The sequence below is a fragment of the Ovis canadensis genome, chromosome 1 (genome assembly GCF_042477335.2).
Source record: "Ovis canadensis isolate MfBH-ARS-UI-01 breed Bighorn chromosome 1, ARS-UI_OviCan_v2, whole genome shotgun sequence".
NCBI classification, from domain to species: Eukaryota; Metazoa; Chordata; class Mammalia; order Artiodactyla; family Bovidae; genus Ovis; species Ovis canadensis.
Genome location: NC_091245.1, coordinates 46,232,433 through 46,245,633, shown reverse-complemented (window position 1 = coordinate 46,245,633; position 13,201 = coordinate 46,232,433). Strand labels below are relative to the sequence as shown.

The window sequence follows — 13,201 nt, the reverse complement described above, 5'->3', positions numbered from 1 at the left end:
ATCAAGCCTATTTCTTGTTAAGTCAGTTTGGATTGTGGTTTCTATTAATTAAAACACATAAGGTAGCTCAGACAGTAAACAACCTGCCTGCAGTGTGGGAGACCTGGGTTTGATCCCTGGGTCAGGAAGATCCCCTGGGGAAGGAAATGGCAACCCACTCCAGTATTCTTGCTTGGAGAATTCCATGGACAGAGGAGCCTGGCGGGCTATGGTCCATGGGGTCGCAAAGAGTCTGATACAACCGAGTGACTAACACTTTCACTTTTTCAGTGGACCCTAATTGATATGTCAGCCCTTTTGTTTCTTAATTTACCTATTTTTCAATCATATAGAAATATATACAGGTATTATTATGATCAGATTGTGCAATCAAATAATTCAGATCATATCTCAATATTAGATGCTTTAGAAGAAACTAATCTACAGGGTTGTTTTAGGAAAGTAATAATATTGAGCTTTGAGAGTCAAAGAAACCCTGAAAGATTATGTGTAAAATCTTTGAAATATGTAAAGCATACTAATAACAAAAGATAACCATTTCTCCTAAATTCTAATACAACAGAAAAGTGTTATTAAAGTCCTTGACTCACTTGTATTATTTTTCTTTATTGTTAATCCAAGCTTTCCTCATTAAGCTCCTAGTGATTTGATATGTAAAAGTCTCCAACAGCATTATCTGTCTGATGTATGAAGTCAAACCCTGCTGTGTGGCTCTCAAGACCTTTCATAATCTGAGTTCTTTCTGCTCTCCTCCTCTACCTACATATGTCAGCACTCTCCCACCTGCACCTGCAGCTCCAGACCCTTCACGGTTTTGCTGCTCCTCTCCTCCCCTTCTCCATACATTCCATCTTAGTTTTTGCTTCTGTGCTTTTTGGCCCAGCCCTCCTCTCCCCCCTCCAACAGTAGTACTCTTCTCTGGACATAAGCTCTACCACAGGACTTGGTTCTTTGGCTCTGATTATCTGTCATTGTGCATTCACCTCTAAATCTTCAGTTTTCTCTGTGATTAGGTTGTCAGACCCTTGAGAGCAAGGAATGAGACTGATTTCTCTTGTAATTCACTAAAGTTTCAACTACTGTTTAGTTGAGTAGATATTAAATGAGTATGTATTTGATCAATTGACCTTGTGCTGGCTATTTGTCTTAAAGACTGTTTCATGGACCTAGAAAAAGATGTTAAATATCTGGATTGCCTTAGAACTGCCAGATATAGCAAATAAATATACAGGATAGCCAGTTAAATTTTACTTTCAAATAAATAAATAACTATTTAGTTTCAGCATAAGTATATCTAATGCAATATTTGGGGTATAATTATACTAAAAAATGGCTTGTTTAGTAGTTTAAATTTTAAATTTTACTGGATGTCCTTTATTTCATCTGGAAATTCTAAACGGACCTGACGTAAAAAAACAAACAAACAAAAAAAACCATTGTGTTTAATTTCTTAAATTAGAGCTAAATACCACATTTATGAATTGTTTAACTTTATATAGTTTTGCCAATGAAGTCCTATAGCACATGAAATTCTCTGCATTATTTCATCTAGTGGTGGCAACATATAAATTGAGTATTCATTATGTAAAAGTCACCATGCATCCTCCTGTACAGGGACGCAAATATGAATAAGATGCTTCCTCTGCCCTCAAGTAGTTTATAGCCTGGTAGAAGATACAGCTCATTTTAGTCCTGTCTCTAGTTACGTGCAATGTGGATGTTAATCCATATGGAAAAATTTTTTTTAGGCCTGACCCAGCTCTCCTGGGCAAAGATTCAAGATGACACTATACATTTAGGTTATCAAAAATGAAGAATATTTGCTTTGAAGTATATATTAAATAGCTCCTGTCTCTGAAGTATTATATAAACACCATAATCCATCATCCTAAACGAAGATAATTTTCAAAAATTCTTTTGATCAGAATACTTTATTCTGCTTTTGACAATTAAGTTAGCTTTTATGATGCAGGGCTTCTCTCATAGCTCAGTTGGTAAAGAATCTGCCTGCAATGCAGGAAACCCTGGTTTGATTCCTGGGTCAGGAAGATCTGCTGGAGAGGGGATAGGCTACCCACTGCAGTATTCCTGGGCTTCCCTGTTTGATCCCTGGGTTGGGAAGATCCCCTGTAGAATGGAAAGGCTACCCACTCCGGTATTCTGGCCTGTAGAATTCCATGGACTGTATAGTCCATGGGGTTGCAAAGAGTCACTGAGTAACTTTCGCTTTGTGATGGAGGATTTTTTTTCTGGTTCTTGGATATTTAATATGCATTTTTTTAACATAAGCAATAGAAATGTATTGCATGACATTTTTTTCTCTCTGAGCTATCACATAAGTTCTTCACAGGTAGATGCCATGCCCAACTACTTAATCCGAGTCACTTATTTAGGTGAACAATAGGATCCAATGATTTACATTTTATCTTTCTGCTGTGTAGCCTTGTCTGCTTCAGCTAATTCTCCAATCTTTCCTGGTCATAGTCAGTGTGTGTTCATGTGTATGCAAAATTGATATTAGTTAATTTTTTTTTAGCTACATGATATTTATAAGTTATATGCCATATAAACTCAGTGATATTTGTTATAATCAAAGATTTCAAATTCTAGAAACAACAGCATGTTTTCCATAACAGTGTTCTTAATTTTTTGTCTGTATGTGTATGTATAAGAGCATTACTTAGACTTAACATATAATTTGAGGCTTTAAAACAATGTTACCTTAACATACAATATTCAAATTTTCAGTTCTGGAATAGAGAGTACTATATTTTCTCTTTCTTTTCTAAATATAAGCTATTGATCTCAACTCACCAATCTGTATTTTCTTGAAGAGCATCTTAAATTAAAATAAAAATGCATATCCCATAAAGTAATGATTTCCATGGTTATTAACATATCACAAGAAGTTGCAAATGGAATGGCATTAAAAGGTGATGAAACTATTGGGAAAAGTTATGCTAACTTGAATGACTTGTCAATTACCTAGGTAGAAGGCTATAGTTAGCATTATCATTATGCCAAGTCTTTGGAGCTATGAAATACTCATTTAAAGTATGTGTTTTAGGTTGTCTAAAATTACCTTTGGTAGCTCTTCAATTTGATTGGCATCTAGGTAAAGCTCCTCTAATGTCCGTTCAAAGTTAAAAACCTCCTTTGGCACCTGCTGAAGGCTGCAGTGGGAGTAATCTAAAACTGAGATGATTTCTTCTTCACCTCGGAAACATCGGCACGGCACCAGACGGCCAATGATTTTCCGCTTGGTGGTCATCTCCAGGCACTGCACTAGAGAAAAACAGAAAAACAAAAAACCAACTGCTTAACCACCAGCCTTGGAAGGCATTCTTAAAATATTTAAAGCTTAGAAATTTAATTATGATTATATTTTATAATTATATAATGCTTTAAAAAAGTTTACATAAGACATGCATATGCATTATATCATTTAATCCGTAAGGTATATAAGACAGATTTTTATTAACATTTAACAAACAGAAATAGATTCAGAAAGGGGCAGATAGTTCCCTTTGTCACACACGTTTGGAATGGCAGAACTGGACCAGAACACAATCCTGACAGTGAGCTTACACTCACATTTGAAACATAGTTCTATAATATAGATTTTTAAAATTTTATACTAATTGCAGTACAGGATAGAAACCTCCAGATTTGTTCAAAAAATATATTTCCCTCATTTCTCCAAAATATTAATAGTTAAGTTTTACCCATAAGGTTTATGATTTCCTCTTTTTGACTCAAATTTATTCCATTAATCAATAATTATCTATTGAGTAGCTAATGTGCTCTAGACATTCAACTATGAACTAGGGAGAGAGGCATAAATTGAACAAACTCCCTGGAGACAGCTGTTGGAGACAGCTATATTGGTTATTCACTTCAGAATAAGAATCCGTACTTATGAATCCTTTTATTTTAATGGGAGAAAACAATCATGGCAGAAATTTCTGTGATGTCCTGACATATCTTTCATTAGATTGGCACCAACCAAATGCTATGAAAACTTGCATGAATTGGTATCATGGCACCTACCACACTTCATTAAAGTTACTGTTTTTCAAGTCGTTTTTGCCCTAGACTCTAAGCCTCTTGAGGGTAGAAGCTATTTTGTTCATTTTTACATTTGTCTTGGTGCTTGACATATAGTAGACAAGCAATAACCAATGTAAACTAAACAAATCAATTCATGAATGAACAGATGGATATATTTGAGAGTCTGTCCTCAACCACCATCAGATACTGGTAATTAGCTTGAAAATCTTCTCATTCTAACTAAAAGGTCACTATCTCTGGAATGTCTCAGGATAAACGAATAGCATCTTCCTTGGAGCTACCAGGCACTAATCTCACTGCTTCCTAATTATGTGTACTATTTACCCATGTACTAGGTGGGTTCTTGAAGGAGAGCATCTTGTCTTTTTCATCTCTGAATTCATAGTAACAGCATAGTTTGCCATCTGCAGAAACAGTATTGAATGAGCATCATCTTGAAACTTGTATTTTATTCACTGATTTATTTTTACTGATCAACATAAACCTGTTGCAGAAAAAGAAAGTAGCAATAGTTGACAAAAACAATGCAGTATTTTGTTTTGGAATGGCTTAGATTAAATCAAATTTGGAGGCAAATGAATATGATATGCTTAAGAGATGGTGAAAGTTCAGCCCAAAGCCACCTTTATTCTTCCTTTAACTTATGAAATTTATAAAATTATATTTTGGGGCACATGAGTCAGCTCTTACATATGGTTATTTGTACATGGTAATTTGTAGAAGGTTTATCTAAAAACATTAAAAAGATGACCTTTCTTCTCCATTAGTTTCTATCTTTCAAAATCCTACATTTCTCATTTCTGGGAGCTTGAATCACAAGGTTTTGGAATTGTTGTTTTACCTGACCTTACTTGAAAGCCCTGATTACAGGCTGATCTCTACATAGGATCTAGGACATATAAACAGCCAGTAAATGCATCTAATATCTGACACATACTATATCTGACATACACTAGGCACCTACCAAATGTTTGTTGAGGTTATTGTAGTTGTAAAAGGTAAGTGATGATGGCTCAGACTATGGGAGTAGCAGTAAGAATGGGAAGAAGTGATAGACTGGCAAGGTATTTAAGAAGCAGAATCCCTAGCGTGGGTGATGGATTAAATGAGAGGTGGAAAGGGTACTGTAGGGAGAATTCTTGAAAAATTCCCAAGTTTTTAAGTCTCTAGTAGCCACATGACTACTCAGCTGTGATGCCATAAAGCTGACTCAAGGCATTTATCCTGTCTGTCTCTATGATTCACAGCTGATGAATCAATTGTTGATACATTGTTTTTACCCAGTACATTACACTCACCCTTTTGTGCCAAACCATGTGGCTATTTCTTGATGCCCATCTGTTGTTTCAACTGCAATTTTTTTATTGTGAGGAGAAAAAAGAGAATATCCAAGCCTGTACCTGAACCGTTTGGTCAGAGTGTCTACCGTCCAGGAAGGCTTTTGCAATTAAATGCACTTTTAGTACTGCTTTCCCTTTTGTTCAAAGCATTGTTCCTCTGATAATCTCATTGCCTGCCAGTAACCTCTTTCTTTAGTTCAGTTCAGTTCAGTCACTCAGTCATGTTCGATTCTTTGTGACCCCAACAGACTACAGCACACCAGGCTTCTCTGTCCATCACCAACTCCTGGAACATACTCAAACTCATGTCCATCGAGTCGATGATGCATCCAACCATCTCATCCTCTGTCGTTCCCTTCTCCTCTTGCCTTCAATCTTGCCCTGCATCAGAGTCTTTTCTAATGAGTCCCTTCTTCACAACAGGTGGCCAAAGTATTGAAGTGTTAGCTTCGTATCAGTCATACCAATGAATATTCAGGACTGACATCTTTAAGGGTTGACTAGTTTGATTTCTTTGCTGTCAAAGGGACTCTCAAGTGTCTTCTCCAACACCACACTTCAAAAGCATCAATTCTTCAGCACTCAGCATTCATTATGGTCCAACTCTCACACCCATACACGACTACTGGAAAAACCATAGTTTGACTTGATGGACATTTGTCAGCAAAGTAATGTCTCTGCTTTTCAATATGCTGTCTAGGTTTGTAATAGCTTTTCTTCCAAGGAACAAGCGTGTTTTAATTTTGTTGCTGCAGTCACCATCTGCAGTGATTTTGGAGCCCAAGAAAATAAAGTCTGTCACTCTTTCCACTGTTTCCCCATCTATTTGCCATGAAGTGAGAGGACTAGATGCCATGATCTTCATTTTTTGAATGCTGAATTTGAAGCCAAGCTTTTCACTCTTCTAACTTTCATCAGGAGGCTCTTTAGTTCTTCGCTTTCTGACATAAGGGTAGTGTCATCTGCATATCTGAGGTTATTGATATTTCTCCCAGCAATCTTGATTACAGCTTGTGCTTCATCCAGCCCAGCATTTCGCATGATGTACTCTGCATATAAGTTAAATAAGCAGGGTGACAGTAAACAGCCTGATGTAGTCCTTTCCCAATTTGGAACCAGTCCATTGTTCCACGTCCAGTTCTAACTATAGCTTCTTGACTTGCATATGGGTTTCACAGGAGGTAGGTAAGGTGGTCTGGTATTCTCATCTCTTGAAGAATTTTCCACAGTTTGTTGTGATTCACACATTCAAAGGCTTTAGCATAATCAATGAAGCAGAAGTAGACGTTTATCTGAAATTCTCTTGCTTTTTCTATGATCCCATGGATGTTGGCAATTTGATTTCTAGTTCCTCTGCCTTTTCTAAATCCAGCTTGAGCATCTGGAAGTTCTCGTACTATTGAAGCCTAGCTTGGAGAAATTTGAGCAGTACTTTGCTAGCGTGTGAGATGAGTGCAATTGTGCAGTAGTTTGAACATTCTTTGGCATTGCCTTTCTTTGGCAATGAAAACTGACCTTTTCCAGTCCTATGGCCACTGCTGAGTCTTCCAAATTTACTGGCATATTGAGTACAGCACTTTAACAGCATCATCTTTTAGGATTTGAAATAGCTCAAAACGGACTTTTGGACTCAGAGGGAGAGGGAGAGGGTGGGATGATTTGGGAGAATGACATTCTAACATGTATACTATCATGTGAATTGAATCGCCAGTCTATGTCTGACGCAGGATGCAGCATGCTTGGGGCTGGTGCATGGGGATGACCCAGAAAGATGTTCTGGGGAGGGAGGTGGGAGGGGGGTTCATGTTTGGGAATGCATGTAAGAATTAAAGATTTTAAAATTTAAAAAATAAAAAACTAAAAATTAAAAAAAAAATAAACTGCAATAAAAAAATAAAAAAAATAAAATTTTATCACCTCCACTAGCTTTGTTTGTAGTGATGTTTCCTAAGACCCACTTGACTTGCACTCCAGGATGTCTGGACCTAGGTGAATGATCACACTATTGTGGTTATCTGGGTTGTTAATATCTTCTTTGCATAGTTTTTCTGTGTATTCTTGCTACCTCTTTGAAATATCTTCTGCTTCTGTTAGGTCCATACCATTTCTGTCCTTTATTGTACCCATCTTTGTCTGAAATGTTCCCTTGGTATATCTAATTTTCTTGAAGAGATCTCTAGTCTTTCCCATCCTATCATTTTCCTCTATTTCCTTTGCAATGATCACTTAGGAAGACTTTCTTATCTCTCCTTGCAATTCTTTGGAAACCTGCATTCAGATGGATATGGCTTTCCTTTTCTCCTTTGCTTTTCCTTCTCTTCTTTTCTCAGCTATTTGAAAGGCCTCCTCAGACAACCATTTGCCTTTCTTTTTCTTGGGGATGGTTCTACTCTTTCTCATTTCAGTTCACTACCTCTAGAACCCATTGATGACTTTGGTATCTAATTTATGGATTATCTATTCATTGTAACTCCTTGCATTCCTGATGTATACTCCTTAGACATAATAGCTTTCAACTTTTTCCACCCTGAATTTCTAAGAAACTTAATTGTAATGCTACTCCATGATTTTTCCCTTACAGATTTTTGCTATATAACATGGTGGTTTACCTTTCTTCTAACAAATTCTCACACACTTATAACCAACCAAAATACATATAGCAATTTTGTTTTAAATTAATAATACTTATTTTACTATAGCTATAAATATCACTATAATTCAATTACATTTTATTTCTTCTGCATCTTTTTTTTCTTTAAAATTGCTTTATGTTTTTCTTTTTTTTAATGTATCTTTCACACATTCAAGTTGCTGACTATCTCCTCCTCTCTTGGTATAGTGAAAAATGTGTAATTTACCCCCAAGGATAATCCTTCAGGAGCACTCTACCTTCCTGTTTCTGTCTGGAGTGGTTCCTTTTCTAGATCTTATACACACACACACACATACACACACACATATAAGTGTGTGTCTGTGTATGTGTGTGTGTGTGTGTGTGTGTGTGTGTCTGTGTATATGTGTGTGTGCATTTGATCCTGGAATAGCTCTTCATTGTCATTCTGTAAATTTTACATTTCCTTCTTCTGTTTTATTCCTATTTCCTGAACCCCTTGTCTTTTTCTTTTTAGACTTACTGGACTATAACACCCAATGGTGAGACATAATATCCAGTAACTCACTGAGAGAGAATATACAGCAGGAACATGTTTAAACCTCTGCATATATGATCATAGTTTCATTTCACCTACAAATAAATTTAAAGTTTGGTCAGATATATACTTCTAGGTCAGAAGTAATTTTCTTTACAAATTTGAAGTCATTTTTAATACATTATTTTTTAGATTTCAAGGTTGTTGTCAGGAAATCTAACTCCATTACTATTCAAATTCCTGTTTTACGCCCACTTTCCCCTCTGCCAGAACATTTTAGAACTTTTATCTTATTCTTAGTCTTTTGAAATTTCAAGATGATGTGCTTTGGTATGTTTTTATTCATTTGCTGGGTACTCAATGGGCCCTTTCACTTTGAAAGCACTTATCCTTCCCTTGTTAAATCTTCTAATATTTTTTTAATTGAGAATTTCCTCTTCATTGTTTTTATTTTTTTTATGCCATCCTGATCAGTTGGACCTACTTCTTAGAATTACCTGGTAATTCAATTATTTTTCTTTTGTAATTTTCATGCCTTTGTCTTTTTATTTTATTTTCTGAGATATTGTCTCAACTTCATCTTTTAAATCCATCTCCTGCATTATCTTTTATCAGGTAACATATTCATACTGTCCAAAAATTATTTATTCCTTCTTAAAGCATGCTCCTTTTTCACAGTGAAAGTGAAAGTGAAGTCACTCAATCGTGTCTGATTCTGCAACCCTGTGGACTATAGCCTACCAGGTCTGACTTTGTGACCCTGTGGACTTGTAGCCTATCAGGCTCCTCTCTCCATGGGATTTTCCAGGCAAGAATACTGGAGTGGGTTGCCATTTCCTTCTCCAGGGGATCTTCCCAACCCAGGGATCAAACACAGGTCTCCCGCAAAGCAAGCAGATGCTTTAACCTCTGAGCCACCAGGGAGGCCCGCTTTTTCATAGTATCATGATTTTATTTCAGGGTGCCATATCACTTTCATTTCTCTTAGAAGATAGCATTGTTAAGTTCCTAAGTCAAGTCTGAATCTTTGCAATCCTATGGACTGCAGAATGCCAGGTTTCTTTGTCCTTCACTATCTCCTAGAGTTTGCTCAAATTCACGTTCACTGAGTTGGTGATGCTATCTAATCATCTCATCCTCTGTCACTTCCTTCTCTCCTGTCTTCAGTCATTCCCAGCATCAGGGTCTTTTCCAATGATTTGGCTCTTTGCATCAGGTACCCAAAGTATTGGAGCTTCAGCTTCAGCATCAGTCCTTCCTATGAATATTCAGGGTTGATTTCCTTTAGGATTGATTGGCTTGATCTCCTTGAAGTTGAAGGGACTCTCAAGAGTCTTCTCCAGCACTACAATTTGATGGACTTTTTTTGTGTGTGTGCCTTTTCCCCCTTGCTCCTTGCATTTATTCTGAGTTCCATTTTCTGTTTGGTCTTTTGGTCTTTATCTTTCATGATAGAGGTTTTTCACAAGTATCTGGTGATCCCTGGCTGTCCTTCAATTATGAAGAGTGACTCCCTACAGAGCTAATTGGAAGCTTTGTATGCATAATAAGTTTCACTGCAGGATGACTGGCAGTCAGTCAAAGAATGTTCTGGTCTTCTGCCTGAGGCATAACTATGCAGTTTTGTAAATAAGGATCTAAGTCAGTTTTTCTATTTTCACTACTAAGTTTCTCCAGTTCTTTGTCTGGTACTTGTCTCCAAGACTCTTAAGGAGAGCTATGAAGCAAATTAATTTTTGTATCCCTTTGTGGAGAAGGAAATGGCAACCCACTCCAGTGTTCTTGCCTGGAGAATCCTGTGGACGGAGGACCCTGGTGGGCTGCCATCTATGGGGTTGCACAGAGTCTGAAACAACTGAAGAGACTTAGCATGCATGCATGTCTGTGGGTATATTATAATGTAGCTGACAATGTACTTTCTATACAGATAAATATAAACTACATTGTCTTTCCCTGTCTTCTTAAAATTTGTTGAAATCTCTTATCTCTTGGTATCTTTTCTTCAATTTTCTCTCTCTTTGGGAGTAAATGCATTAAAAATTTTATTTTAGTTTGGTGGAATTTTGGTTGTAAGTTCAGCTCAACAAGGTAAGTAGGAGATTAACTTCCATGTTTAAAAGAAAGTTTTCCTTTCTTTAATCCCCTTCATACTTTTAATCCCTTCTTATCTGACCTACTAGGAGTATTGGACTAGAACGACATTTTTTTTTTCACAAACACTCTCTTCCTTTCGCTCCTCTGACTTCACACTCTTCTGACATTTATCCTTCTGCTTATGTTCCTCAATTTCAGTCTTTTAAGAAGATCCATCTTCTCTTACAAACATTGACATTTAAAATATTAGAGTTATTCCCCAGCTAGTCTTGTTGCCCTTTTAATTGTATGCTCTCTCCCTTTCAGTCTTTACAATCTCACTCACCTTTCCCAACTCTTTTCATTTCAAATTTCTACTCAGATTTATTTCCCTCATCATTATCTCAAACATAACAATGTTCAAAATTGAAGAAATGCTTTTCAAAGGTATGAGTCTATCATCATGGTCAAGAATTTAGACTCTGAAGCCAATTCCTTGGCTGTATGACTCTCGGCACATATTTAACCTCTATCTGTCTAGTCCTCTCTAAAATCAGAGCACCTACCAAGCCTGTAGAATTGCACCATCTAGTTTTAAGTATTCACTGAGTGTTCTGCCCAAACCTCCTCTTCCTGTGTTCTCAGTCTCAGAGAACAGCCACACAGTTCACCTAGTTTCTCAAGATAGAAAGCTTAGCAATATTCTTGGCTCCTCTCATTCTCTCACTTTCCACATCCAACAATAACCAAGTCTGAATCCTTCAATAGCCAAAACTTATCTTGATTCAGGAAGGTTTTTCTTCATTTTAACTCCCCAGCAATGTTGTTCAATTATTGTCTCCTGCCTATGTACCTGTCTCTACCACTCTATTTTTCTCCCACCACAGTGAAGCTGGGGTGACCTTCTAAAAATGCAAATATTATGTCATCATCTTACTTCAAATACTTCAATGTCTCCTCTCTATCTTCCAGACAAAGTCAAAAGTTTTTTACTGTGGCTTGCAAGTATGATATTGTCCTCTGGGCTGACTGGGGCCTTCCACTCTCAGACCCAGTGCTCTGTTCCACCTCGTTAGGTGCCACTCTTCTCCTTGTTTTCAGTGCTCTTTGTAATCGTGGCTTCTTTTACCACAATCAGGACTACCTGATCTTTTTTTCTATGAGGGTCTTCATAAATAGCTCTGCTTTTGCTCAGGGCACATTTCCTTGCTCTTTTCTAAAAATTTAGTTTAGAATGGAAAATAGCCTCTCTTTATTCAATATGTTCCAACTGTGTCCTCTTCTCTGTATGTTCCAACTGTATGCTGCAATAGCCGTTGGTCACATTTTGATTACTTATTCAAATAAATCTTGTTCACTAGATTGACACCTCTGTAAGGAGAGGGACCATGTCTAGCCTTTCAACAACATACATTTCTAGTAACTTTAGTATTGAATATCTGGTTCAGAATAGGTACTTTAAAAACATTAACTGTATTAGTGAAAGAATATGAGAACTAAAGATGATTATAGTGACTTTTATTTATATAGCTTTGGAAAATTTCAAAACAATTTATAATCAATTATCTTGTTTTATCAAGACAAATAGACATCCATATATTATTGTATTTTAATAATAAACTAATTAAAGTTTAGTGAGTTTGTAATGTGCATAAGGTCACACACAGAGTAATTAGTAGACTGAGATTAGATTTCATTTTTCCTGACCCCAAAGCCACCATTTTTTCCCCATTAGCAGACAATGCATTGCATTTACAGTGATATTTAGAAAGCAATATTTGAGAATTTATCAAACATGAATTTATCAGTAGTTTTACAGCACACACACACACACGCACACATTTGATGGTTATTTACACACAGAATACTTCATAGGTACAAATAGAATGAAGGGGTAGCAGTGAGAGAAGTTAACATTGCTCTCTTTTATCTGATGATAAAGAGTTTAAGCTTTTTCGAATGTCTAAAGTATGGGAATATAAGGTAGGAATGAAAAAAGTGTTTCAGGAATTGAGTAGGTCATAACACACAAGAAAGCACATAAATATTACACACATGACATACAGAAGCATCATTTACTTTCTTTCTGAAACACGACCATTGCCTGGTATACTATAGAAGTGTGCAGCTTCACGTCTAGTATATGGACTTTGACTCAGAAGCAACCTGATTTCCTGTCTTACTACATACCCTTACGAAATATCCCAAAGAGGGATTTTTAGATTTTCAGGTTTTCAAAGGGACTTAAAAAGGCAAGACAAAAATATTAATCTCTTCCTGTTAATATCCTTCCAATAAATTCCATAAATCAAAGTTGAGAGTATATTATTTTTTAGATTATCACTGCATAGATTCTCTTCTCTCTTGAACATTATTTTTTAAAATCTAAATTGAAGAGCTAAAGGGAATTTTTTTACAACCAAAGCATACAGCCAACAGTCTTCCTATCAACACTCTCTGAATCAAATGCATTTAAATAGCAGCACTCACTAACACAGCCTAAACTAGCTGAAGAAGCAGAAATATTCATCTTGATATATTCCTCAAATCCTTCTCTATTCATAATTT

The 13,201-nt window shown here is 36.4% G+C and overlaps 1 protein-coding gene across 3 annotated transcripts in view; it reads right to left on the bottom strand.

The window, feature by feature from the left end:
* The window catches only part of LRRC7 (leucine rich repeat containing 7), a 615,708-nt gene that overhangs the window by 383,229 nt on the left and 219,278 nt on the right, over nucleotides 1-13,201 (bottom strand). For all 3 annotated transcript variants that reach the window (XM_069565050.1, XM_069564900.1, XM_069564988.1), the window contains one exon: nucleotides 3,083-3,285. In XM_069565050.1, the coding sequence (XP_069421151.1) occupies nucleotides 3,083-3,285 (203 nt within the window). The remainder of the gene's footprint in view (nucleotides 1-3,082; nucleotides 3,286-13,201) is intronic.